The sequence below is a fragment of the Peromyscus eremicus genome, chromosome 8a (assembly GCF_949786415.1).
Source record: "Peromyscus eremicus chromosome 8a, PerEre_H2_v1, whole genome shotgun sequence".
Classification (NCBI taxonomy): Eukaryota; Metazoa; Chordata; class Mammalia; order Rodentia; family Cricetidae; genus Peromyscus; species Peromyscus eremicus.
In genome coordinates, this window is record NC_081423.1 from 57,702,187 (window position 1) to 57,727,982 (window position 25,796).

General features: G+C 39.4%; 1 protein-coding gene across 1 annotated transcript in view; it reads right to left on the reverse strand.

Moving 5' to 3' along the window:
• Positions 1-281: 281 nt before the first annotated feature.
• Positions 282-25,796, reverse strand: part of Pafah1b1 (platelet activating factor acetylhydrolase 1b regulatory subunit 1) — a 63,057-nt gene continuing 37,542 nt past the window's right edge. Inside the window, 10 exon segments of the mRNA XM_059271173.1 lie at positions 282-468; positions 2,001-2,157; positions 3,821-3,922; positions 5,201-5,429; positions 6,098-6,200; positions 8,417-8,585; positions 15,152-15,358; positions 16,183-16,218; positions 16,220-16,258; positions 16,843-16,927. Of these exon segments, the coding sequence (XP_059127156.1) occupies positions 395-468; positions 2,001-2,157; positions 3,821-3,922; positions 5,201-5,429; positions 6,098-6,200; positions 8,417-8,585; positions 15,152-15,358; positions 16,183-16,218; positions 16,220-16,258; positions 16,843-16,927 (1,201 nt within the window). The 3' untranslated portion in view covers positions 282-394.

Below are 25,796 nucleotides of genomic sequence, written 5' to 3' on the forward strand. Positions count from 1 at the left end.
CCCAAAATGAGGCCATCAAGTCAGGCACCAACAGATAGCAGGAAGAAAAACAATAATTAATAATCCAACATAAAATGACACTGTCAACTATTCAGTTTAGTGCCCTAGTTCAATTTATTCAACTTCTGCCCTTGTAGGCCTGGTGTGACCAATGCCAGCCCAGGTTTTTAAACCCTATGGTACTTCTAGACAACATATGTAAATTTACAGTATACAATTTGGATTCACCATGCATGAATACTTTGTGTGTAACATTTAATAAGCTCAATCTACATCCAGAATAATTTACATGAAAGGACAATATTTATTTAAACAGAGCTCAAATGGGGTAACCATGGTATCATCAGAGTGCATCCAGAGGAAAAAAAGGGAGGAAGAACCAAACGAGACTCAATCAACGGCACTCCCACACCTTTACTGTTTGATCTACACTGCCAGTAACCACATAGGGTGCCGTCTTGTGGAAATCTGAAAGAGAAAAGAAAAGGCTTGTTTTCAAACCACACTAAGCCAGACAGACTTTTTGTTTGTTTTTGAGACAGGGTTTTGTATATAACCCTAGCAGGCTTCCCAAGCACTGAGATTCTATGAGCATGTGCCTCCACATGCGGATACAATATCCCTGGTTTTCTTTATATACATACCCATACTCCCTGGAAACTACTGAGCTCACCAACTGGGTTAGGAAGTTGAAACTCAACGATTAAAGCCCACTCGATACCACAAGTACCATCCCAAACGATGCTCAAAAATATGAACGAGGGCACACTCAGCATACCCATTTACTGAACACTGCTCTAGGCTTAGTACTAATGCTTTATGTGGACAACTAATACAACACTCCTGCCTATTTACCAAGGGCTTTATTGTAGTCACCACAAGGTCCATCCAAAATACCCTAATATATTATAACTTAATGAATTCACTCTTATGAATTCCATATAATACCGAGGACATGACATTTACATACAACTTCCCAAGTTTCTAGTACATGGCAGTGTTTACTCGTCATAGGAAAGTCGTAGTTTTTTTGTTTTTTTGTTTTTTTTTTTTCCTTTTTCTTTTTAAAACAACAGGGTCTTGCCCTATATCCTCTGTTATACAGATCAGGCTGACCTCAAATTTGGGACACAGGCATCCTGCCTCTGCTGTCCAAATGCTGGAGTGTGTCACCATGCCTGGATGGGTTTTGCCTGTTTTTTCATTGTATGTGTGTGTGTTTGTGTGTACGTATACACATGTAGGCTCAAGTACAGAGGTCAGAGGACAACTCTCAGGAGCCAGTTCTGTCCTGTTACTGTTTGGGATATGAGGATCAAACATAGGTTTTTGGGTCTGCCCAAAAGCACCTCTGTCTTCTGAACCATCTTGTCAACTCCTTTTGTTTTTTCTTGAAACAGGGTCTTGCTATGTATCCCAGGCTATTATTTAAAATTTCTTTTGTTCTTCTTCTGCAGTACTCGTGTTTTTGAAACTAGTGTCTCAGTCAAGATATGTCGTTATACCACGGAGTAACACAGCATTATGACTTCTTTTGATAAATTTATAAACTAATAGAAAAGAAAAAGCTAACACTCAAGAGTGTGATGAGTAAATATCACCTTCATAAGTCTAGTTTCTAAAACCAATGTACAACAGAGAAAGTAGTATTTTTTTTTTGGGTGGGGGGGAGGGGGTTCCAAGACAGGGTTTCTCTGTGTAGCACTGGCTGTCCTAGAATTCACTCTGTAGACCAGGCTGGTCTTGAACTCACAGAGATCCGCCTGCCTCTGCTTCCAGAGTGCTGGAACTAAAGGCATGCGCCACCACTGCCCAACTGAAAGCAGTATTTTTTTATTATAAGCTTAATTCTAGAAAGAGTACTGGATGGAACCCACAAGGGTAAAATATGCCTTTTCTATTTCACACTTAAAGAACTCAGTCATTTCTCACCTGGAAAAGTTCACAAGGTCACATAAAACTGTTACATCTGGCACTCCAGAATTCAAATGTGTACATACCCAAGGAGGTAACAAAGTGTTCATGCGCATTGAGGGTCTTCATGCATCGCTTGTTCTTGTAATCCCATACACGGAGAGTCTTGTCATCAGCACAACTCAAAATAAACTTCCCCCCAGAATGGAACAGAACTCCACGTACCCAATTATCATGACCCACCTTAAAGACAAAAGGTATTTGACTTATTTAAAGTAACATTTGAGAAATAATACATTTTATTTTATTTTGGTTGTTCAAGACAGGGTTTCTCTGCATAGCCCTAGTTGTCCTGGAACTCAGAGATCTGCCTATCTCTGCTTCCAGGGTGCTGGGATTAAAACTAGACACTATCAAGTTCGAGGCCAGCCTGGTCTACAAAGCAAATTCCAGGACAGCCAGAGCTGTTACACAGAGAAACCTTGTCTCGAAAAAACAAAACAAAAAACAAACTAGACTCTATATTAAAAAAATAAAAATAAAAAATTAGTTAAAAACTGAGGAGCCACAGAGATGACTGAGGAGTTAAGAGCAAGTCGAGGAGCCAGGTGGTGGTGCCTCCTCATGCTTTAATCCCAGCACTCAAGAGGTAGAGGTGGGCTTCACAGAAAAACCTTGTCTCAAAATTTTAAAAAAGCATGTAGAGGAGTTGACTAGGCAGTTAAACGCATGTACTGCTACTCTGTTAGAGGATGCGAGTTTGGTTCCCAGTACCCATGACAGGCAGCTCACAATTGGCTGTAACTCCTGCTTCAGGAGGATCCAATGTTTCTAGCCCACCCAGGAACTGGCACACACATGTGCATACACACACAAAGACATATATATGTACATAATTAAAACCCGGAACACAGTACAGTGACTTTTTTTAAGATGGGTCTGGACTATGCAGTAATCCTGGCTGAGCTGCAATTCTACACAGAACAGGCTGGCCTCAAATTTAGAGTGCTGGGTATTTCTTTTATCTTTGTTTTTGTTTTTCAAGACTGGTCTCTATGTAGCCCTGCTGTCCTGGAACTCACTCTGTGGACGACACTGGCCTCAAACTCAGAGATTCACCTGCCTCTGCTGGGATCAAAGGCATTCGCAATTCATTTACAGTAATGAGTTTTCCTTTTTGAGCAGCATTTACACTGACTTAGTATTGGTTGTCCCTGTCCTGCTCCTTCCCCACCTTTCTGACCCCCTTTTCTTCACTGCATCCCTCTCTTCCAGCATTCCCTTCTCATCAGTCCTTTAGTATACTTTACCGTGTGTCAGTCATAGTCTACAGACAGATCTGGTTAGTACCTAGTTCCTAAAACCATGAATGATGTATTATAAGACTTGCTACTAGTGTAGCAGTATCCACAGACCCACTTGGAATTTCTTAGGCAAACCAGAATGTTCCAATAACCCCCTTTCTTATATGGAATCTCCAATGCTGCTACAATGACCTGAGCACCTTTAACTCATTAAGCTATAATAATTAATTTCACAATAAGAAAATAAACCAAATAAGAAGTAGATGTCAGCAAAGAGATGACAGCTAACGAATTAAAACAAACAGAGTAAACAAGTCTGTAAGAGCTTTCTTTCTCCTTCAGAGTAGGTATTACACAGTGAGCTAAGACCCTCCCCCCTCCCAACATTGACTGGTTTTATAGATTTATTTTATTTAACATTGCATTCTGTAGAACATCACTATACCAGTATAATTACAAAACATCGAGGAGGTTTATAAACCTATAAAGGATGTATTTTAAAGTCCCAGGATGGAAATTTATTAAGAAGCACAGAGTATCTAATCCAAAGAGTTAAAGCACAATAAAGATGCCAAATATGTATTGAGATCATGCCAACTTACAAGAGTCATAAGGCACATGCCAGTACTGACGTCCCACATCTTAATAGTTTTGTCTCTGGAACCAGATAGCAAGAAGGGTCCAGGCTTGCCACTTTTTTTAGTCTACAGAAAATATAAAAATTATTTTTTCCATGCAAGAAATAAGTACTTAAACAACTTCTATTATGTAATGACATTTATTCCAAATCTTTCAAAAAGGCTGTTTGCATCTATTTAAATACACAACTGTTCTGACACTATACCTAACCTACAAAGAAAAATAGGCCCTACCTAGATAACACCAACAATGATAAATGTACTGTCCAAGACTTCTGCAATCAGGGTTAGGTATATCAAGCTAAGTGACAGAGTATTCACCTAGCATGAAGAAGAGTTTCAGACTTGGTATCAAGTCTATGCTCAAAAAGGAGTTTTAAACTAATCACACACACACACACACACACACACACCATCAAAATTAATTATATACTGTATGTAACAACCACCAGAGGGCAGTATAAATAATTTTATTTAGAATTTATAATAGTCCAAATGAAGAGATAACAAATAATATTAATTTAGAGCCAGATGTGGTGATGCACTCCTTTAATCCCAGTAATCAAAGAGGTAGAGGTAGCTGGATTTCTGTATACTCAAGGCAAGCCTGGTCTACAAAGTTCCAGAATAGCCAGGGCTACATAATAAGGCCCTTTCTGGAATTTTTTTTTTTCCTGGAGCTGAGGAACAACCCAGGGCCTTGCGCTTGCTAGGCAAGCACTCTACCACTGAGCTAAATCCCCAACACCTGAAAAAATTTTTAAAAAGCCATTTTTTGGAAAAAAAAAAAAAAAAAAAAGACTCATTCAGAGCTTTATTAAGATATATGGTATTTGTTTGGTTGTTTTTGAGACAGAGACTTGTAAGCCTTTTGTTCTCAAGTACTGAGGTTATAGGCAAGGGCCATTATACCTGGCTTTAAATGATCATTTCTTTAGTAGATGATCTCCAACATGTATCAAATCAACGGTGAGCTACTGTTTTATTTATCTATTTGAGTATGTACACAATTCATGCCAGAGCATGCAAGTAAGGTCAGAGGACAACTTGAGGGAGTTGGTTCCCAACTCCTACAGTGTGGGTTCCAGGAATAAAACTCAGGTCACCAAGCTTGGTGGCCAGCGCCTTTACCTACTGAGCCATCTTACTGGCCCAATAATAATTGACTTAAAATATAAACACCACTCACAACTGGAAAGAGCAAAAAGACTCAAAATTCAGAATTTCAGGCTAAAGTCTTAGGTACTTTAACAGACCTCAGACTGAGAATCAGAAAATTTACCTAAGGCTCTATCCTATGGCACAGTAAGAAAATCAAACAATGACATATAATTCACACAGTACCTCAGATCCTGTTGCTTCAGAGATGGAAGAATATGAACTTTCCGGAGCCCAGGAAATGCATTCTACCACATGCTCATGTTCTCGGAGCTCAGCCTTGCATTCCTTTGTTGCTACAACCCATACACGCACAGTCTGGTCATTGGAACAGCTGGCTATCAGAGTGCCATCCTGATTTGGCCGCACCATACGTACCCATTCTCTGTGTCCTGTGAATGTCTTCACACAGTAGCTATTAATGTAAATAATAACGTACATTGTGAAATAATTGGCAAGCATTAGGAAACTTTCTAGAAGTGATACAAAATTATGAATCAGGATAAAGAGAATAGCATTAGTTAGAGAAATTATAGCAGTCAACAAAATAAATGTAAAATTTTGGTTAATAAAAGATGGGCACCAGCCAGAAGTCAAAAAGCACTAGCTAAAACAGGCTGACAGAAAATATACAAATTAACAAAATATGGAATTTAGGTAAAATATATAGAAGGCATAAAATTTTTCAAAACTAAACACATACAAAACTTCAAGTCTAGCCGGGTAGCGGTGGTGCACACCTTTAATCCCAGCACTCGAGAGGCAGAGCCAGGCAGATCTCTATGAGTTTGAAGCCAGCCTGGTCTACAGAGTGAGATCCAGGATAGGCGCAAAGCTACACAGAGAAACCCTGTCTCGAAAAACCAAAAAAAAAAAAAAAAAATTTTTTTTTTCAATTTGGTGCTGGGGATGAAAGCTAGGGCCTTGTGCATGTTAAGCAACTATGCTACATTTCCAGCCTTCAAATATGTATGTCGTGCTGATCATTCCAGGTGAAAGATAAAATTACTAAGCACTTAGAAAACAATTCTGTTTTGTTTTTAAAATCTTTTTGGCTAATGCTTTCCAACTAAATGTACTTACCCAGTTTGCACTTCCCACATTTTTATAGTTTTATCCCTTGAGGCAGACACTATATGATCTCCATTAGGCATGATGGCTACTGAAGAGACATTGTGGTCATGGCCTAAAACACATAATACAGGGGAATATTTAACAGTTTACTGTGGGTTTTTACTATGTTATTTAAAAAACTACAGAAAGTACTTTTACACTGTAAATTTGACAGGATTATAAAAAAGTAGTAAGGGAAAAAGAGAGAGTGGAAAGGGCAGAATTTGGTCCTCTATTTAAATAGTGGTTGAAATTTATCTTTATTTGATATTGATGTTCAATAGGAGTAAATGCCCTAATAGGTCATAAACACTGTTCACATTCCAAACTAGCTATGCTTTCTGGAAAAAGCTCAAGGTATGTATTTTTCAAGAAATTTTCCTGTCTTTTTTAAAGATGGGATCTCAGTACAAAGCCCAATTCTGCTGCAGTCCTAAAAACCTAGGATCAAGCCGGACGGTGGTGGCACATGCCTTTCATCCCAGCACTCAGGAGGCAGAGGCAGGCCTGGTCTACAAAGCCAAAACAACAATAAAAACCTGGGATTATCGGTATGTGCCACCATGCCTCGCAAAAACTCTTTTTTGAGACAGTATCTCATGTATATATGCCCTGTGGACCTCAAACTTGCTATGTAGCCAAGGAAACTTTGAACTTTTTGATCCTTCTGCTTCTATTTCTTTTTGTTTGTTTGTTTTCTGAGACAGAGTTTCTCTGTATAATAGCCATAGCTGTCCTGGAACTCACTCTATACATTAGGCTGGTCTTGAGCTCACAGAGATCCGCCTGCCTCTGTCACCTGAGTGCTGGGATTAAAGGTGCGTGCCACCACCGCCCAGCTTCTACTTCTTGAGTAATGAAATTATAGGGGTTTACTACCAATCAGAATCAAACTAAGGGCTTTTGTGCAAGTGACAGCAGTAAGATACCCGCAACTTACAGATTTTTAGATAACATATTTACAAAAGAATCTATCAAAACTCCTTTAGTAGAACTTATTTGATGTAATATAAATAGTTGAAAAAAACTCACAAACTTCAACCATACACTCCATGTAATAAGCCTGTGTACTAAATACCACCAGCTAATCTTTTTTTTTTTTTTTTTTTTTTTGGGGGGGGGGATTTCGAGACAGGGTTTCTCTGTGTAGCTTTGCGCCTTTCCTGGGACTCACTTGGTAGCCCAGGCTGGCCTCGAACTCACAGAGATCCGTCTGCCTCTGCCTCCAGAGTGCTGGGATTAAAGGCGTGCGCCACCACCACCACCTGGCTATTTAGTTTTTTGTTTTTTTTGTTTTTTTTTTTGTTGTTGTTGTTTTGCTTTCTTAAGACCAGTGTACTGTGCAGCTCAGTTGGGCTACAACTTGCTTTGTAGTGAAGGCCAGCCTTGAACTAGTAGTGACTCTCCCAGCTTGGCCTCCTGCCTGCTGGAATTATGTACAGGCACCAACACACCTGGCTTGTTGTTAAATCACTAATACAGCATTTGTTCTTACATATATCTAAACAACCATATTCTGCATCTTTAAAGAAAACAGAGCCAAGCCAAGTGGTGGTGGCACATGCCTTTAATATCAGCACTCGGGAGAGAGAGGCAGGCGGATCTCTGAATTCAAGGCCAGTCTAGGATAGCTAGGGCTACAGAGAGAAACACTCTCTGGGGGAGGGCAGGGGAGGGATGGGACAGTCCCAGGTGTGGTGGTGCACACCTTCGATCTCACTACTTGAGGTAGGTAGAAGCAGGCAGATCTCTTGAGTTCAGGCCAGCCAAGGCTACACTGAGACCCTGTCCCAAAAACCTAAAAATGACAAATGTTAGTATCTCCTATATACCCAGATAATCAAACTATGACTCATTTTATCTTTTTAATTCTATGCCATAGGTATTACCCCCTTTATTTTCCAGATGAAATAACCTAGAGACACTTAAAGGTACCACAGCAGGGGGACTCTGGCTTCCAGCTTCCACACTAGCTGTTCTCTTGACGAAAAACAAAAGAAAAAAGAACCAACAACCTCAGTAAATTAACTGTCCTTTTCTGCTGGACTAATCTGACCTGGAAGTTTTTCTTACCCAAATATACTTGTGAATACAAATCAGTATTTCATGTAATCCTTAAACTCTTCTAACAAGAAAATCTCTATCACCAAAGTCTGTTCATCAAAGTTGCCCATCAGTGCAGACAACTAAGACTTAAATGTAGGGTACCTATACCTATATGTGGTTAGCAAATTATTTCTTCTCTCAAGTGTCCTACCAGAAATTAAAGTACCATCCTCTACCCCTTACCATGCATGGTTCTGATGCACTCAAAGCCCTGAAAATCCCATAGTTTAATCGTCATGTCTGCAGAACAGGAAGCCAGAAGCTTGCCACTGTGGTCAAAGGAAATGTCCTGTACAGAGTCTGTGTGCCCCTTGAGTGTTCGTTCAAAATCTCCAGTCTCATAGTCCCACACCTGTCAAGTGAATAGAAAAATGGTCAACACCAATCCATCACTTCCTCATTTCACATTTACACCCAGCAGCTTAGTCTGGCACCTTACTGACTAATTAACAAATAACAATAGTAATCTGTTAGAAATATCCAATCTTCAAGTACAAACTGGCCTTTCTCAATAGAGAAAATAGAGCTCCAATTATCCAAGCAGACCTCCAGTGTCACATCTGTTAAGAATCTACCACTTAAATATGCTAATGAGAAGGTACAGAAAGTCAAAACACACTAGTCTCATAGTAAGCGCTAGACATAAATAAGGAAATTCAAGTACAAAAAGGATGTGTTGGGGCAATGACAGGCATTTGTATGTATCATTCCAATTTTAGTATATGTGCTGCCAAAGCGAGCACCAGGCATTTTTATGTACAACAGTGAACTGATTTAAGTTCTTAATTCTACTAGAGCAGTAGAGCACAAATATTGAAAGGACCAAGGAAAAAATTTACAAAATACAAACTATTCCTGAATCATAAGCTCATGATTAACAAAAATATTTCATTTGGAAAAGTCTCATTTTGAAAAGACATTTTTTTCCCCTAAAATTATGAGTTACCAAGAATCAATATTACAAACAGATATTACTCAAGAACATACTAAATCTTTGTTCTGGTGGCCAAATTGTAGTCAGATTGAAATCATTTTTAAAAATACTGATTATAGCACTTGCTTTTCATGCAACAAGTCCTAGGTTCAATTTAATCTCCAGCCACTCAAAAAAAAAAAAAACATGAAAAATCCAAACAAAAACACTCAACAATGGAAATAACAAAAGAAAAAAAAAAATCAAACACTGATTTCATGCTCTAAAATGAAACAGTTGCATCCACTCTACCCACAGTAAATACTAATTTAAATGTAATAAGGGGTGTGTGTGCATGTGTGTGTAAATTTGGGGAAATAGGCAATATTTTTTTTAAAAAAACTTTTCTAGGCAATACATTAAAAAATTATTTTATTTTATGAGTATTTTGTCTACATATCATGTATGTGTACCACATTCATACCTGATGCCCTGTGAGGCTAGAAGAGGACCCTGGATCCCCTAGAACTGGAATACAGATGGTTGTAAGCCACCATGTGAAAGCTGAGAACCAAACCTTGGACCTCTGCAAGAGCACCAAGTGCTCTTAACTGCTGAGCCTTCTCTGCAGTCCATTTTAAAAACTTAAAACAGTCAACATAAGAGGATTGATAAACAAATAAAAAAAAACCCTACATTTATAAGGAATTTCTAGTATAAACATGATGTTATGTAAAAAATACAAATTTATATCACACCGCAACTATATAAAGTATTTTTCCTAATTTTGTTGCTGTTGTTTGTTTTGAGATAGAGTATCATTGTGTAGACCAAGCTGGCCATAAACTCAGAGACCTACTTGCCTCTGCCTCATAGGTGATGGAACTAAAGGTGTGCATTGTATGACCAGCCAGTTTTTTTGCTTTGTTTTGTTTTGTTGTTTTAAAAGCAGTCTTCCTAAGTAGCCTAAGCTATCATGATTTTCATGAACCACCTGCCTCACTCTCTGGAGTGCTAGGAACACATCATCATGCCCAGCTCTAAACGAATGAAACCTTTACCACCATTCAAACATTCCATCATTTCCATATGAAAGAGGTCACTGTGTATTTAATTCTGTGCTTGCCTATCTGGATTCATCCCTAAGTATATGGGGGGGGGGGGGTTATCTTTTGAGATAGGGTTTCAGGTAGCCTAGCCTGACCTCAAAACTTGAATTCTTTTTTTTTTTTTTTTTTTGGTTTTTCGAGACAGGGTTTCTCTGTGTAGCTTTGCGCCTTTACTGGAACTCACTTGGTAGTCCAGGCTGGCCTCGAACTCACAGAGATCCGCCTGGCTCTGCCTCCCGAGTGCTGGGATTAAAGGCGTGCGCCACCACCGCCCGGCCAAAACTTGAATTCTTGATCTTGCTGTTTCTGCTTCCCAAGTGCTAGGATTACAAACATGTGCTACCCACCACCCCCAAAACTATTCATTTTTTAATTTTTAAAGATTTTAAACATCTCTCTGTTTTTCTGTCTGTATATGTGGAGATCAGAAGCTCTGGCTGTTCTGGAACTCTCTTTGTAGACCAGACTGGACTCTGCTGCCCAAGTGCTGGGATTAAAAGTGTGTACCACTACATCCGGCCTCTTTTTACTTTTTATGTAAAGACTATCCCATTAAATTGCCCAGGCTGGCCCTGAACTTAATTTGTAACCTACAATGGCCTTAAAATTCTCTTGCCTCAGCTTCCCAAGCAACTGGAATTTCAAGCCACCACACCACAGTATGGTTAGAGCCGTGGTTCTCAACCTTCCTAATGTTGCAACCCTTTAATACAGTTCCTCATACTGTGATGAACCCCAACCATAAAATTACTTTCATTGATACTTTGTAACTGTAATTATGCTACAGCTATGAATCGTAATGTAAATGCCTGATATACAAGATATCTGATACTCGACACCCAAAGGGGTTGTGATCCATAAGTTGAGAACCACTGGCTTAGAACAATTCTTTAAACATACTCTGAAATAAAAACTTTTGGGGGCTAGAAAGACGGCTCAGAAATTCAGAGTACTGGCTGCTCTTTCAGAGGACACAGGCTCAATTCCTAGCATCCACGTGGCAGTTCATAACCATCTGTAACTCCAGTTCCAGAGGATCCAGGGTCCTCTCCAGTTCTCCATGGGTACCAGGCACACAAGTGGGCATAGACCTCCCCCCACAGGCAAAATAGCCATACATAAAAGTAAAAAACAAATAATCTTGTCTCTTCATAACTACAAATAAAACTATAATATAATGTACTGCTATGAAGAGAAAAAAAATATATACATGCCTTTAATTCTGGCACTCAGGAGGCAGAGATAGGCCGATTTCTATGAGTTTGAGGCCAGCCTGGTCTACAGAGTGAGTCCCAGGACAGCCAGGGCTACAGAGAAACCCTGTCTCAAGCATATATTATATATATAAATATATATATATAAAAAAAAAACACCAATGATGTGGCTTTTCCTTTTGCCCCTATGCTTTCTAAATCACATAGACTATGCCCATTACAGCAGTCTCCCCTTATTCATGGGTGACAGATTTCCAAGACTACAGGTGAAGCCTAAAAAGTACAGGTAGCATCAAAACATATACACTAGATTGTTCCTATACACACATACTTATGAAGTTATATTACAAATTAGACAAGTAACATTTTAATAATAATATAAAATAATCATAATAATACAGTGTAATAAACATGTAAATGTGCTTATACTGGTATTTAAGACTGTAGTACACCAGGTAATAAAAATTATGAAAAGCAAGTAAAAGGAGGACTTAATGATTTTATTACCACAACTTTCTGTTTCTTTTTTCTTTCTTTTTTGTTTTTTTTCAAGACAGGGTTTCTTTGTGTAGCCTTGGCTGTCCTGGAACTCACTCTGTAGACCAGGATGGTCTCGAATTCTTAGAGATCCACCTGCCTCTGCCTCCCCAGTGCTAAGATTAAAGGTGTGTAACACCCCAAACCCCCATTCCCTATCTGCAGACTATACTTCTGCTTACCAAAGTACTTTTTCCATGTCACTAAAATTTTAACCATGGTGATAAATGCCTTTATTCCCACCAGAGGCAGAAGTAGGTGGATTGCTATGAAGTAAAGAGAGCCAGGGCTACAAGGTGACTCACTGTCTGAAGGGGGTGGGGGTGGGGGCAAGAAACCAGGGGCTAATGAGATGGTCAAAAGTTAAAGGCACTTGCCACAAATCCTGATGAGTTCAATTCTGAAACCCACATGGTCAAAGGAGAGCACCAACTTCTACAAGTTGTCCTTGGACCTCTACATCCATGTCACAGCACACATGCATATCAATATAAACATATACACACTATAAAACTCAATGGGGTTGGGGATTTAGCTCAGTGGTAGAGCGCTTGCCTAGCAAACGCAAGGCCCTGAGTTCGGTCCTCAGCTCTGGGGGAAACAAAAACAAAACAAAACAAAACAAAAAAAAAAAAAAAAATTCAAGACTGCTCCTTCCTAAAGAAAGAAGTATAAAAATTTGAAGTCTTTCATGTAGTTTGTTAAATTATTGTCTGAAATGCAGTAAGAATGTATACTTTCATCATCACTGGAAATTCTTGTTTAAAATGTAAAATAGGGGGCTGATGAGATAGCTCAGCAGGTAATGAAAATTGCTGAACAAGCCTGGCCATCTGAGGTCAATCCTCAGAATCCACATAAAGTAGATAGAGAGCCAGGTGGTGGTGGCGCACACCTTTAGTCCTAGCACTCATGAGGTAGAGACAGGCAAATCTCTTGAGTTCAAAACCAGCCTGATCTATATATTAAGTTCCAGAACAGCCAAAGCTTTACAGGGAAACCCTGTCTCGGAAAACCAAAAATTGGATGAAAAGACCTACTCTACCCAAATTGTCCTCTATTATATAACCACTGTGGTACACACAACCTTTACACAGAAACACACAATAAATAAATCCCTGACTGTTTGATAAAACACATGTAATTTCAATTTACATTTTTCTTCTTACATTAGTAGTGAGGTCAAAACTACTCAAATTACTTTTAACCTTGGTTACTCATAGTCTTTAGCTCTACCTTCTGAGTTTTGAGAATACAGATACACAACACCACACTAGCAAGGCCCCTGATTTCATCCCCAGCCCAACTTCCTCCTTCAAAACTACTACTATGAACTGTTCTGAATACTTATCATTGATTCATTTTCCTCAATTATTGTATCTGAATGTTGATGGTATTATAACTGAAAGGCTTTAAAGGTAAAAGGTAAAGAGAAGTTGGAGATAAGAATACTTGATGTTCTTTCAAGAACCTGAATTCAGTTCCCAGCATCCCATGAAGGGTGGCTCACAACTTTCTGCAACTCCAGTTCCAGTATACCCAACACCCTCAACTGAGATCCATGTGCATGGTGCACACACATATACATAAGGATTTTTTTAAAAAAATTTGTGTGTGTCTATGAGTGAGTGAGTACAGGCTCCCTTGTAAATGAATGAGCCTCCAGGACCATCACATTAAGATTATGTAACACACTGGGCACGGTGGCACACAGCTTTAATTCCAGCACTTGGGAGCCAGAGGCAGGCAGATCCCTTAATTTTGAGGCCACCTTGGTCTACACAGTGAGTTTCTGGACAGCCAAGGCTATGTACAGAGACCCTGTCTCAAAATATTAATTTAAAAAGAATATGTTAAACATATTCAATTTGAAAAATTGGTAAAACATAGTCACACTTAAGTCATGCCTGCATCTTAGGTAAGACTGTTGTTACTACGGGGTATAAACAATGACATTTTCTTAACACTTTACAAGTAGAACTTAATATTGATTCTTTATACAAAATAAGCCTTAGAACAAAGGAACTCACCTATTCTCATTCTCTCTCTTTTTCTCTCTCCTCCCTCCCTCCCTCCCTCCCTCCCCCTCTCCCTCTCCCTCTCCCCCTCTCTCTCTCTCTCTCTCTCTCTCTCTCTCTCTCTCTCTCTCTCTCTCTCTCTCTCTCTCTCTCAATTACGTATAATGTCCTGCCTGGATGTATTCCTGAATGCCAGAAAAGGGCACTAAATCTCAGTATAGATGGTTGTGAGCCACCATATCGTTGCTGGGAATTGTACTCGGGGAACTCTAGAAGAGAAGCCAGTGCTCTTAATCTATAAGCCACCTCTCCAGCACAATTATATTTTATCTTTCTATCTTTTTATGGCTTGCACAACTGTCATTTTATTATGGGTAGATTAAAGAAAACTGTACATTACTTTACACTAATGTATTTTGGGAGAATGGCCTTGCAAACTACTATTTTCTTACTGCCTGCTTAAAAATATTCTTATTCTCCAAGAACAGGAACTATTCAAGGAAAAGATGACCTACTGCCAAACTAAATTTAAAAACACCCCAAATTTTCTCAAATACATCAGTTACTTATTGGCAGAATGCCTCTCTAGAGCTCTAATGTTTAATGTCTAAAGTTTAAAGTCTGCCTTTAAAGTTTAGAACCAAATCACTTATGTAGTTTCAAAAAGGCAACTGCCACCAAACCTGACATCCTGAGCTTGATTTCCAGAACCCATGTCCTAGAAGGGAGAAACAACTCCCATAAACTGTTCTTTGGCAATCACACATATGACCTGGCAGGTATGCATACATACACAAGAAGTGCATGCAAATAAACAACAGAGATAAACTCAAGAGCTCCCCTCAGCTTAGGTCCTTGTTTTCAAAATCTTTTCTTTCTTTTACCTAATTTACATCAAGTCTACCTCTAAGAAAAACTTGCCTCTTACCTGGGTGTGGTAACCCATGACTTTAATTAATCACAGCATTTAGGAGTTCTGTGAGTTCAAGGCCAGTCTGATAGCCAAGAATGCATAGAGACTCTCTCTCTCTCTCTCTCTCTCTCTCTCTCTCTCTCTCTCTCTCTCTCTCTCTCACACACACACACACACACACACACACACACACACACACACACAAAGAACTTGCCTTAATTGTAGCATCTTCTGAAGCAGAGACCATAACACTGAACACAGGATGGAAAATAACTCGAGTGACTGGACTCCTATGACCACTCAATGCGTATTTCTCTGGTGGACGGGGAATCCATTCTTTTGGGTCTCGTTTCTGACCAAGAGGACCACCCGACGTAAATTCTTCTTTTGCTTCATTTAGTTTTGATTCTAATTCCATAACCTTGGGGAGGGAACATGAAGTTAAATAAAGATGCATTCTGTAACATACTTGGTTTTTTGTTTGTATGTTTTTTGTAGCTTAGAGTAGCCCAGAACTCATAATATTCCTACCTCAGCTCCCAAGTGCTGGGATTACTATGCCCAGCCTGAACTATTTCACTGAAAGACAATTTTCACTTACATTCATTAATAGAGAAGATCAACATATTGCCTTGCTCCCTGCCATTTTTAGTGGTGTGTCCCGTCCCGTCCCGCCCCCCCCCCCCCCCCCCCCCCCGTCCCCCCACCTCGTACCACAGTTCATTATTATTGTTAGAGGCAGTAATATTCACAACAAAAGCTAATATTTACTGAACAACTACTAGGTGCTAATACTTGTCTATGACCTTAGTATAGCTGGGCTTTATATTAGAACAATGTTATCTATTCCAACTTTCCATGTGAAGAATACATATTTTAGAAATGGAATAGCATTTGTTACTTTTGTCTTTCATGTTAAAGAAAAACAAAACAACACTCAGAGGTAAGAATGGCTCATGTGAGACTATACTTTGTGCTCATTTCCTAGTTCCAAGTAGTTGTGTCCTTCTAAGAGCAGATGATTCCTTAAGCATCAACTTCTCAGTCAGGCAATGCAGACTCAACCAAGGCTGTCTGAGCTATTGTGCATCAGTAATGACCTTATAATCAAAGTTGTTATGAAGCAAAGGAATGTATTTTCTAAGCTCAGAAACGAGTATCAGCAGATTAATTTATGGTAACGCTTTCAGAAAATTTATAAGAGCACACTGACTGACCACAACAGACTAAAGAAGAAAGACTTACCTTTTTTTGTAATCTAATAACAGATGTCCATTTTTTTTTCCAAAAGACCAGCATACTTTTTATCTAATTCTTCATTCTAGAGGATAAAAAGCAAGATCCTTTAAAAAATGGCTCAACCATGACATCTTTAAGCCTAAACATCAATTTTTTTTTCTTGTTTATTTTTTCTCAAGACAGAGTTTCTCTGTGTAGTTTTGGTGCCTGTCCTGGATCTCACTCTAGACCAGGCACTGGCTTTGAACTCACAGAGATCCACTTGGCTCTGCCTCCTGAGTGCTGGGATTAAGGGTGTGCACCACCACCACGTGGCTCAACTATTTGATTATACAAAAAAGTAGGAAAATTGGCCGGGCGGTGGTGGCGCACGCCTTTAATCCCAGCACTCGGGAGGCAGAGGCAGGCGGATCTCTGTGAGTTCGAGGCCAGCCTGGGCTACCAAGTGAGTTCCAGGAAAGGCGCAAAGCTACACAGAGAAACCCTGTCTCGAAAAAAAAAAAAAAAAAAAAAGTAGGAAAATTAAGTTCAGTGCTAAGAGATCACCATAAAAACTGGCAAGATTTGAATAGATGAATTGACCTAACTACTACAAACTTAAGTAAAATTCATCCATTAACTATACTATGAATAATTAGAGGACTGTTAAAAAAAAGTCAAGCATACCATATCTAATTCAGCTTCCTTTTTAAAAACGGAATATGCCTCTTCATAGCCATTTGAACGAAGATAATCTGCTATAGCTCGATTTCTGAAAGAAAACAAATTCAAATGAGTTCTAAAAATACCTCGTTTCTATTTAAGGAAATACACACATTAAAAATCTTGGGTTTTTTTATTTATTTTTTTGAGACAAGGTTTCTCTGTCAGCCCTGTCTGTCCTGGAACTCATTATGTAAATCAGGCCAACCTCAAACTCACAAAGATCCACCTATCTCCGCCTTTCTCAAGTGCTGGGATTAAAGGCGTGTGCCGCCACCACCTGGCTTTTAAAATCAGAAGACAACTTTTGAGAATTGGTTCTCTCCGTCCACCATGGATGGGTTCAGGGAATCAACTTTCAACATCGTGGTCCGACAGGCACTAAGTCACTGAGCGAGCCCTCTAATAAGATTTTCTTAAATATGCTACAACATTCCGCTGAGTCTTAGGGAAGGGGGAAGCACAAGTGTGGCAAATTTCTGACCTGTGTATTATATTCCAGTCCAACGTCATAGGCCCTAAGAATTGTGTCAAAGGGTTATAAGATCACCCTTCACAATTACATGTCATCATACAATATTAAATTCAAAAAGGCAATTCACAATTCAACTACTATTGAGTCTTAAGATGAACACAAGTCACAGAAGGGTACTACGAAGGGCAAATGGACCTTCAACTTCACTATGGAACAAACTGCAGGCTATAATTACCAGAGACATGGGTGTGTGGAATATTCCTTTACACTGTGATTGGTTTTATAAAAAGCTGACTGGCCGGTAGCCAGGCAGCAAGTATAGGTGGGAAAACCAAATTAAGAATGCTGGGATAAAGAAAGGCAGAGTCAGAGATACAGAGGGAGCAAGACATGCTGGAAGACAGGTAAAGTCATGAGCCTCATGGTAATACATAGATTAATAGAAATAGGTTAATTTAAGTTGTAAGAGCTAGTTCATAATAAGCCTGAGCTATCGGTCGAGTATTTATAATTAACACTAAGCTTCTGTGTTGGTTATTTGGGAACTGGCAGGCAGGACAGAAACTTCCACCTACACCCGAGTCTTTTAAGATTCTGATACTGAACCCAGCCTTCCACCTGATAACTGCAATAACATTTATTAAGTACATATCACCTTGAAATTCTTTTAAATAGTCAAACAGAAAAATATGATCCATTCTTATATCTCAATTATCATCACAGATATCTAATGATGGTCAATCTTCATCAACTCAACAGGATTTAGAATCATCACAGAAACATACCTTTTGGGCGTATTTGTATGTTTTTTGAAAGGTTTAAATGAACAGCAAAGAACTACTCTAAATGCTAGTGTCTTACGTCTGAATAAAAAGAAAAGGCTAACCGGCAGTTGTCATTCACACCTCTCTGTTTCTTGATTGCAGACACAATGTAACCCACCATCTCACCTTCCCAGGATCAATTATGCATCAAATTATGAATTAAAATAAACCCTTCCTTCCTTCAGCTGTTTTTGACAGGAATTTTGTCAAAGAAACAGGGTAACTATTACTTCCTTCTTTCATCAACAATTACTAAAACCTGGCAGGGTGGTGCATGCCTATGATCCCAGCATTCTTGAGAAGCAGTGCCTGTTCAAGGTAACCATCAGCTACATATTGTGTTCTAGGCCAGCTGACCTCCAAGATACCCTATTCCAACAAAACAAAAGCTAAAATTTAAATTTTAAAAACCTGCATGTCTGAAACAATCAGAACTTTCAATGAAGTGTTTGTTTACTAGCTTCAGTAAATCTAGCACTAGAAACAGCAATTAAAGACAAGAATGCCTATAATCACTAGTATTTAAAACTGTCCTCAAAACAAAGCACACAAATAATGAAAATGCTGAAGAGATGGGAATGTAGATCAGTGGTAGAATATGTGTTTAATATACACAAATGCCCTGGGTTCAACCTCCACCACCTTAAGGGAAGGCACACATCTGTAAATCTTAGCACTCAGGAGGATAAGGCAAAAGGCTCTCAAGTTCCAAGCCAGCCTGGGGGTTGATACAAGAGTGTTTCTGAGCTACACAGTGAAAGCTTTCATTAAACAAACAAACAAACAAGGAGGCTGGAGGATGGTCCAGTTGGTAAAGTGTTTATAATGCAAGTATAAGGACCTGAGTTCAGCAACGATGTAAAAAGCTGGGTGTGGTCACGCATGCCTGAAGTTTTAGATCTGGGGAGGCAGAGATGGGAGTCTTTGGGACTTGCTAGCCAGTCAGCCAAGCTAAAGTGAGATCGAGATTCAATTAAAGACCCTGACTCACAAAATGAAGTGGAGAAGGCTCAGCCTACTCAAAATGGTGAGTGAGCTTCATATGCAGAAGAGATCCTACCTTAAAGTAGTAGACAGTTATAGAGGGAGAACCTGATACCCTCTGTGAAGTTGCAAGCATGCAAAATACATACACACACCAAAATTAGGAAGAAAAAAGGTGGAAAGTGATTAAGGAAGATATCCAACAAATCATGCTCTGGCTTCTACATACACAACAGAAAAAAATTAAAAAAAAAAAATCTTAAAATGGGAGGAGACAGCTAGAGAGATAGCTCCACAGTTAGAGCACTGGCTGCTTTTGCAGAGGACCAGGTTAGATTCCCAGCACCTACATGGTGGCTCTCAACTGTCTGTAACTCCAGTCCCAAGAAAAGACCCATGCACATAAAAAGATTTATTTTATGTATGAGTCCTCTATCTGCGTGTATGACTTTATGCCAGAAGAAGACATCAGATTCCACTCTAGATGGTTGTGAGCCACCATGTGGGTGCTGGGAATTGAACTTCTGCAAGGGCAGTCAGTGCTCTCAGCAGCCTCTCCAACCCCAACAAGCACCTTTTCAATATAGGTTCTATGTTCTGACAGAGCAGGAAGGAGAGCTAGTTGTTGTTGGTGGTTGTTGTGCTTCTGAGATAGGGTCTATCTACATAGCTCTGGCTGTCTGGAAACTCAAGCTGTAGACCAAGCTGTCCTCAGATTCACAGAGATCCACTTGCCTCTGCCTCTTGAGTATTAAAATTAAAGGCTCGTGCCACCAGTCTGGCCATCTTCTGAATCTTCTTGAGCCTGTTAAGTTTCCTTAGCAAGTGCTACCACACCTGGCTGTTAGAATAGTTTTTATTCTGAATGAACTTGATAGTTAAACATCTACAATACTGTTTAAAACTGACACACATTTTAAGACTCATTACTGGTCAAGCCTTGGCTATTCTGGAACTCTCTCCGTAGACCAGACTGACCTCAAACCTCCAACTCAGAAGTGTGTACTACCATGCCCAGATCGGCTTACTGTTATACCTTTACCAAGTATAAAAGAGAGAGGGAAAAAATACTGCTACTACATAACAGTTTATAATGATTTGTTGTCTTAAATAATCAAGGTACGATGACTTTACTGAATTTCAATTAAAGTATTTCCAGGGGCTGGAAGGTGGTGGTGCACACCTTTAATCCCAGCACTTGAAAAGCAGAGGCAGGCAGATGTCAACGTGATCTACAGCGCAAGTTCCAGGACAGCCAAGGACAGCTAAGGCTACATGGAGAAACTCTGTCATGAAAAAAACCCAAACAAACAAACAAATAGAATCCAAGGGCTGATGAGATGGTTCAGTGGGTAAAAGTGCTTGCTACTGAGCCTTACAATCCAAGTTTACCCCTGGGACCCCATATCCCACATGCTCTCTTTAAGTTGTCTTCAGACATTTACATGTGTGTATGTGCATACAGACACACTAAAATATAACTAAAATTCCCTCAAAGAATAAAAAGATTAAATATGGATTGGCAAGATGGCTAAGTGGGTAAAGATGTTCTGCCAAACCTGATGACCTTCATCCCTGGATCCCACATCGGAGGAGAGAAGAGATCCTACAAGATATGCTCGTATATCCACATCTGCTTGTGTGCCTGTCTCTGTCTCTCTCACACACACACATTTACTTAACTCATCCATACACAAAATAAACAAATATAACTATATGCATACCTGGTGCCCGAGGGGGGTCAGAAGTGGGTGTTGGATCGCCTAGAACTGTAGTTAGAATTGTGAGCTGCCATATGGGTGCTTGTCCTCTGCAGGAACAAGTGTTCTTAACTACTAAGCCATCTCTCAAGCCCCCGACACTAGGTTTTTAGCTTGCTTTGCTTGTTTTTTACTTTACTTTAGTTTTATTTATGTGGGTGTTTTGCCTGCATGTATGTCTATGCATGTGTGTCAGAAAAAGGTGTTGGATACCCTGGAACTGGAGTTACTAACAGTTGCTATTCATCATGTGAGTACTAAGTCAGGTACAGTGGTGCTTGCCTTTCATTCCAGCACTTGGAAGGTAGAGGCAGATAGATCTCTGTGAATTCAAGGTGAATCTGGTTTACAGAGGGAGTTCCAAGCCAGGATGAACTACAGAATAAGACCCTAACTCAAAAACAACAGAGTGCTACATAATGAAAAAGAGTGGCAAGTAAATTTTAGGAGAGGTAGAAGTAATTAAGAGTTATGGTGTGAGAAAGGTATATGGGATTTTTCTTCATATCACTTTGTTTCATTATAAAATAAAAACTACTAAAGGCATTTAAAACTGTTAAAATGTTAAAGCAAGCTGGGCAGTGGTAGCGCACACATTTCGGGCAGTGGTAGCGCACACTTTTAATCCCAGCACTCGGGGGAGGGGGGGGGGCAGAGCCAGGTGGATCTCTGTGAGTTCGAAGCCAACCTGGTCTGCAGAGCGAGATCCAGGACAGGCACCCAAACTACACAGAGAAACCCTGTCTCGAAAAAAACCAAAAATGTTAAAGCACATTCATTACTAAAATGTTTTTATATTGAAAAAATTAATTTTAAAGCTTGTTTAGAAGAACACAAATTGTAGAGAAGACCTTGAAATATTTTAAAATAATAGTAATAAAAAAAGTCAGGTGTAGTGGAGTCTACCTGTAATTGAGATAGGAGTTCTTGGTCAGCCTGGGCTATAGAACAATAAGGAAAGAACTACTTGGTAACTGTTGGACAGGACATGTGGATAACAACATAGGGAAAACATCGTTTCCTCTATACAAGCCACAATAAGCAACCCCAGATGGCTTTGAACATTATAGAAATGTAATAACATAATTGTACATTACAAAGTTAGAAATATTTATGTAATCATAACAGTAAGGCACATCTGAAGGATGACTTTTTATTTTGTTTTCCTTTTTCAGACAGGGATTCTCTGTTTAACAAATAGTCCTGGCTATCCTGGAACTTCCTTTGTAGGCAAGGCTGGCCTTGAACTCACAAAGATCCACTTGCCTTGGGTTCTGGGATTAAAGGCGTGCTCTAGCATGCCCAGCTTAAAAAAAACGACTCTTAAGGAAAGATGCAAAGAGCATAGCTTTCATTGCACGACAACTATTTGCAATGCTCGACTAAAGTCCTTTAATAAACAGGAAAATGTAGACATCTCCACAGAGATTGTATCAGGAGGAAACAACTGAAAAACAAAAGTCAACACAAACAAAATTTCTGACTCAGGATAAATTTAAACTAAAACATTCTTAGAACTGTGGAATTACATTTATAAAAGGATCAAATGGTTTTTGTAATTGTCTTTCTGCTTTTATGAAAAAAGCAAAAGCCTCAAAGTTAGGTAGCTGAGGCAGGAATACAGATAGTTCAAGGCTAATCTTGAATACATAGCGAAACCTGGTCTCAAAAACTAAAAAATGGGGCTGGAGAGATGGCTCAGTGGTTAAGATCACTGGCTGCTTTTCCAGAGGACCTGGGTTCCATTCCCAGCAACCACAAGGTAGATTACAACCATCCACAACTCCAGTTCCAACAGATCCAAAGCACTCTTCTGGCCTCCAAGGACACACCATGCATAAATGTAGTATACAGACACACATGAAAAAAATTATATAGTAAATATATATAAAAAATAGTAAATACAAAAGTGTGAAAAAAATAGAAAAACCCAAGTTTTAATTATATATATAACAAAAGCAATTATAACTTACAATGCATTTAATTCAAGTACTTTACAAATGTATTTGAAATAGCTCTACATGTTCTGCCTATTATAATTGAAGTCTTGTTTTGAGTTGGGTCTTGCTACATAGCCCTATCTGGACTGGTACTATTTTGCTAGTCTGGCCTCTTTTATTTGTGACAATCCTTCTGCCTCAGCCTCCTGAGTGCCACCATAACCAATTTATTTAAAGTCTATTAATAGACAGGACAACAGGTGGAAATGTGTGTGGTCAGGACTGATGACTTGAGCTCAATCTCCAAGATCCACACAGTAGAAAGAACCAACTCCCACAAGCTGGCCTCCTCTCTATACCACAAGCACAGACATACACACAATAATAAATTGTTAAAAAATTAGTTTACTGGCAGATGATATTTAACACTGAGAATCAAAATATGGGGTGCTGAGCCACCAGCCTTCCTCTTTTTTTTGGGGGGGGGAGCTCAAAACAGTTTCTTTGTGTAGCCTTTGCAGTCCTGGAATTAGCTCTTTAGACCAGACTGGCCTTGAATTCAGATATCCACCTACCTCTGCCTTCCAAGTGCAGGGATTAAAGTCATGCACTGCCACTACCAGGTTCCTCATTTGAGTTTTGTCCCAGTTTTTAGGAATTATACCAGCATCCCTATGAAGGAATCTAAGACCCCATTCTGACTCCATGGGCATAACACACGATACACACATACACATGCAGGTGAAACAGCCATACACATTAAATTTTAAAAATAAAGCAAAAAAACCCAAACCACAGGCACGTGAAATGTGCTTAATAAAGTAAAAATTTAGAAATATACTGGTTTTAAGGCAGGCGGAAGTGGCACAGGCCTACCAGCACTAGGGAGGCAGAGCCAGGTGGATCTCTGTGAGTTCGAGGCCAGCCGCGTCTACAGAGCGAGATCCAGGACAGGCAACAAAACTACACAGAGAAACTCTGTCTCGAAGGAAAAAAAAAAAAAATCATCATTGGACATTAGGTCTAAGGGAAAACATCAATGAGAAATAAGAAACATACCCATGTTTCATGAAGAAACAATAGATAAATCCAAACCAAGAAATAGTCTATTATTAAAAAGGAAAAAAGGGGTGAGAGGGTCAGCTCAAAGGTTTAAGTGAGGAGTATGTACTATTCTCACAAAGGACCTGGGTTTTGGTTCACAGAATCCAAGTTGGATGGCTTACAATGTGCTTTTAATTGCAGCTCCAGGGGATCTGATGTCTCAGACATTAAAAGGCACATGCATTCATGTGCACTCCACACACGCACATAACTCCAAAAACAATAAAAACAAAAGGTGGTTTTTGTTTTGTTTTGTTTTACAAGAGAAGGTTTCTCTGTGTAATTTTGGAGTCTGTCCTGGAACTCACTCTGCAAACCAGGCTGGTCTCGAACTCACAGAGATCTGCCAGCCTCTGCCTCCCAGGTGTTGGGATTAAAAGCATGCACCACCACCACCTGGCTCTCTGTAACCACCTGGCTCTTTGTAAAGGAAAAAAAAAAAAGTCAGTAAAATGACTCAGCAAATAAAAACACTCACCTCATAAGCCTGACCTTACCTCAAACCTGCATTTGATTCTTGGAACCCATACGAAAGTGAAATGACTCTACAGAGCACTCTTCAAGGTTCCACACACCACATCACACACCACATCACACACACCATAATGTAATATTACATTTTTTTTTAATTTTTTAAAGAAAATAAAAGGGGGATGGGTGGAAAGATGGCTTAGTGGTTAACAGCAATTGCTACTATTGCAGGGGGCCTTAGACTTGATTCCTATCAAACACACGGTGGACTCACAAACACCTATACTTCCCATTCCAGTTGATTCAATGCCCTCTTCTGACCTGCATGGACACCAGGCATGAACATGGTGCACATATATACATGTGGGCAAAACACTCATTCAAATAAATAATCTGAAAGAGAGGGAGAGAAAACGTCTTTCAAAAATATTGGATGGTCAGAAAAAGGTGAAGGAAATGTCCTAGAATAAACGAACCTAGGGAGACATGAGAAATAAATGTAATACACGGATCCTGAATTTGCAGGTGTGGTGTTAAGACTGGAATATAGAAAGTAAATTAAAGAACTTATTAATGTTAAATACTGAAACTGCAAACTGTACTGTAGTTTTATAGAAGAATGCTTTTATTCTTATGAACTGAATATTGGGGAATCTGAGACAAAGACTTTGATGCATGCAACCCAGTTTCAACAGGAAAAAAGCTATGTGCACATACACATTCATTCCTAGTGAGAACGTGATGAGACCAATGGCACGAAATTTTAACCACAGAAATCTAATAAAACATGCCTGAACAGACTTAGTATAACTATCATCCCCTTACTTTTCCTCTGAACCCCTTCTTCCCAACTAGACTCTGCTGTGAACAATCTGTGTACACTGTATATATGTATTGCTCTCATTGTTAATAAAAAGCTGTTCGGCCAATGGTTAGGCAGGATTTTGGGGGCAGAGAGAATGCTGAGAAGAGGAGGGTAGAGTTAGAGGAGTTGTCAGCCAGACACAGGACAGAGGAAGTGCAAGATGAAAGAGAGGTAATGCCACATGGCAGAATGTAGAATAACATAAATGAGTTAAGTTGTAAGAGTTAGTTAGTTACAATCCTGAGCTATTGGCCAAGCATTTATAATTAATATTATGTCTCTGCATTTATTTGGGAGTGGCTGCTGGGACAGGAAAATTCCACCTACAAATGGCACCCAACGTGGGGTACCAACATCCACATAAACCTGAGAAAGCTCAAAAAAGGTTCTAAACATACAAAACCAGAGTCAAATGCAGCTTCCTAGTCTTGTGTCTCTCATGCCACCCATAGTACAGAGAAAAGTCTCCTGGCAGCTGCCAACACTCATGAGCTA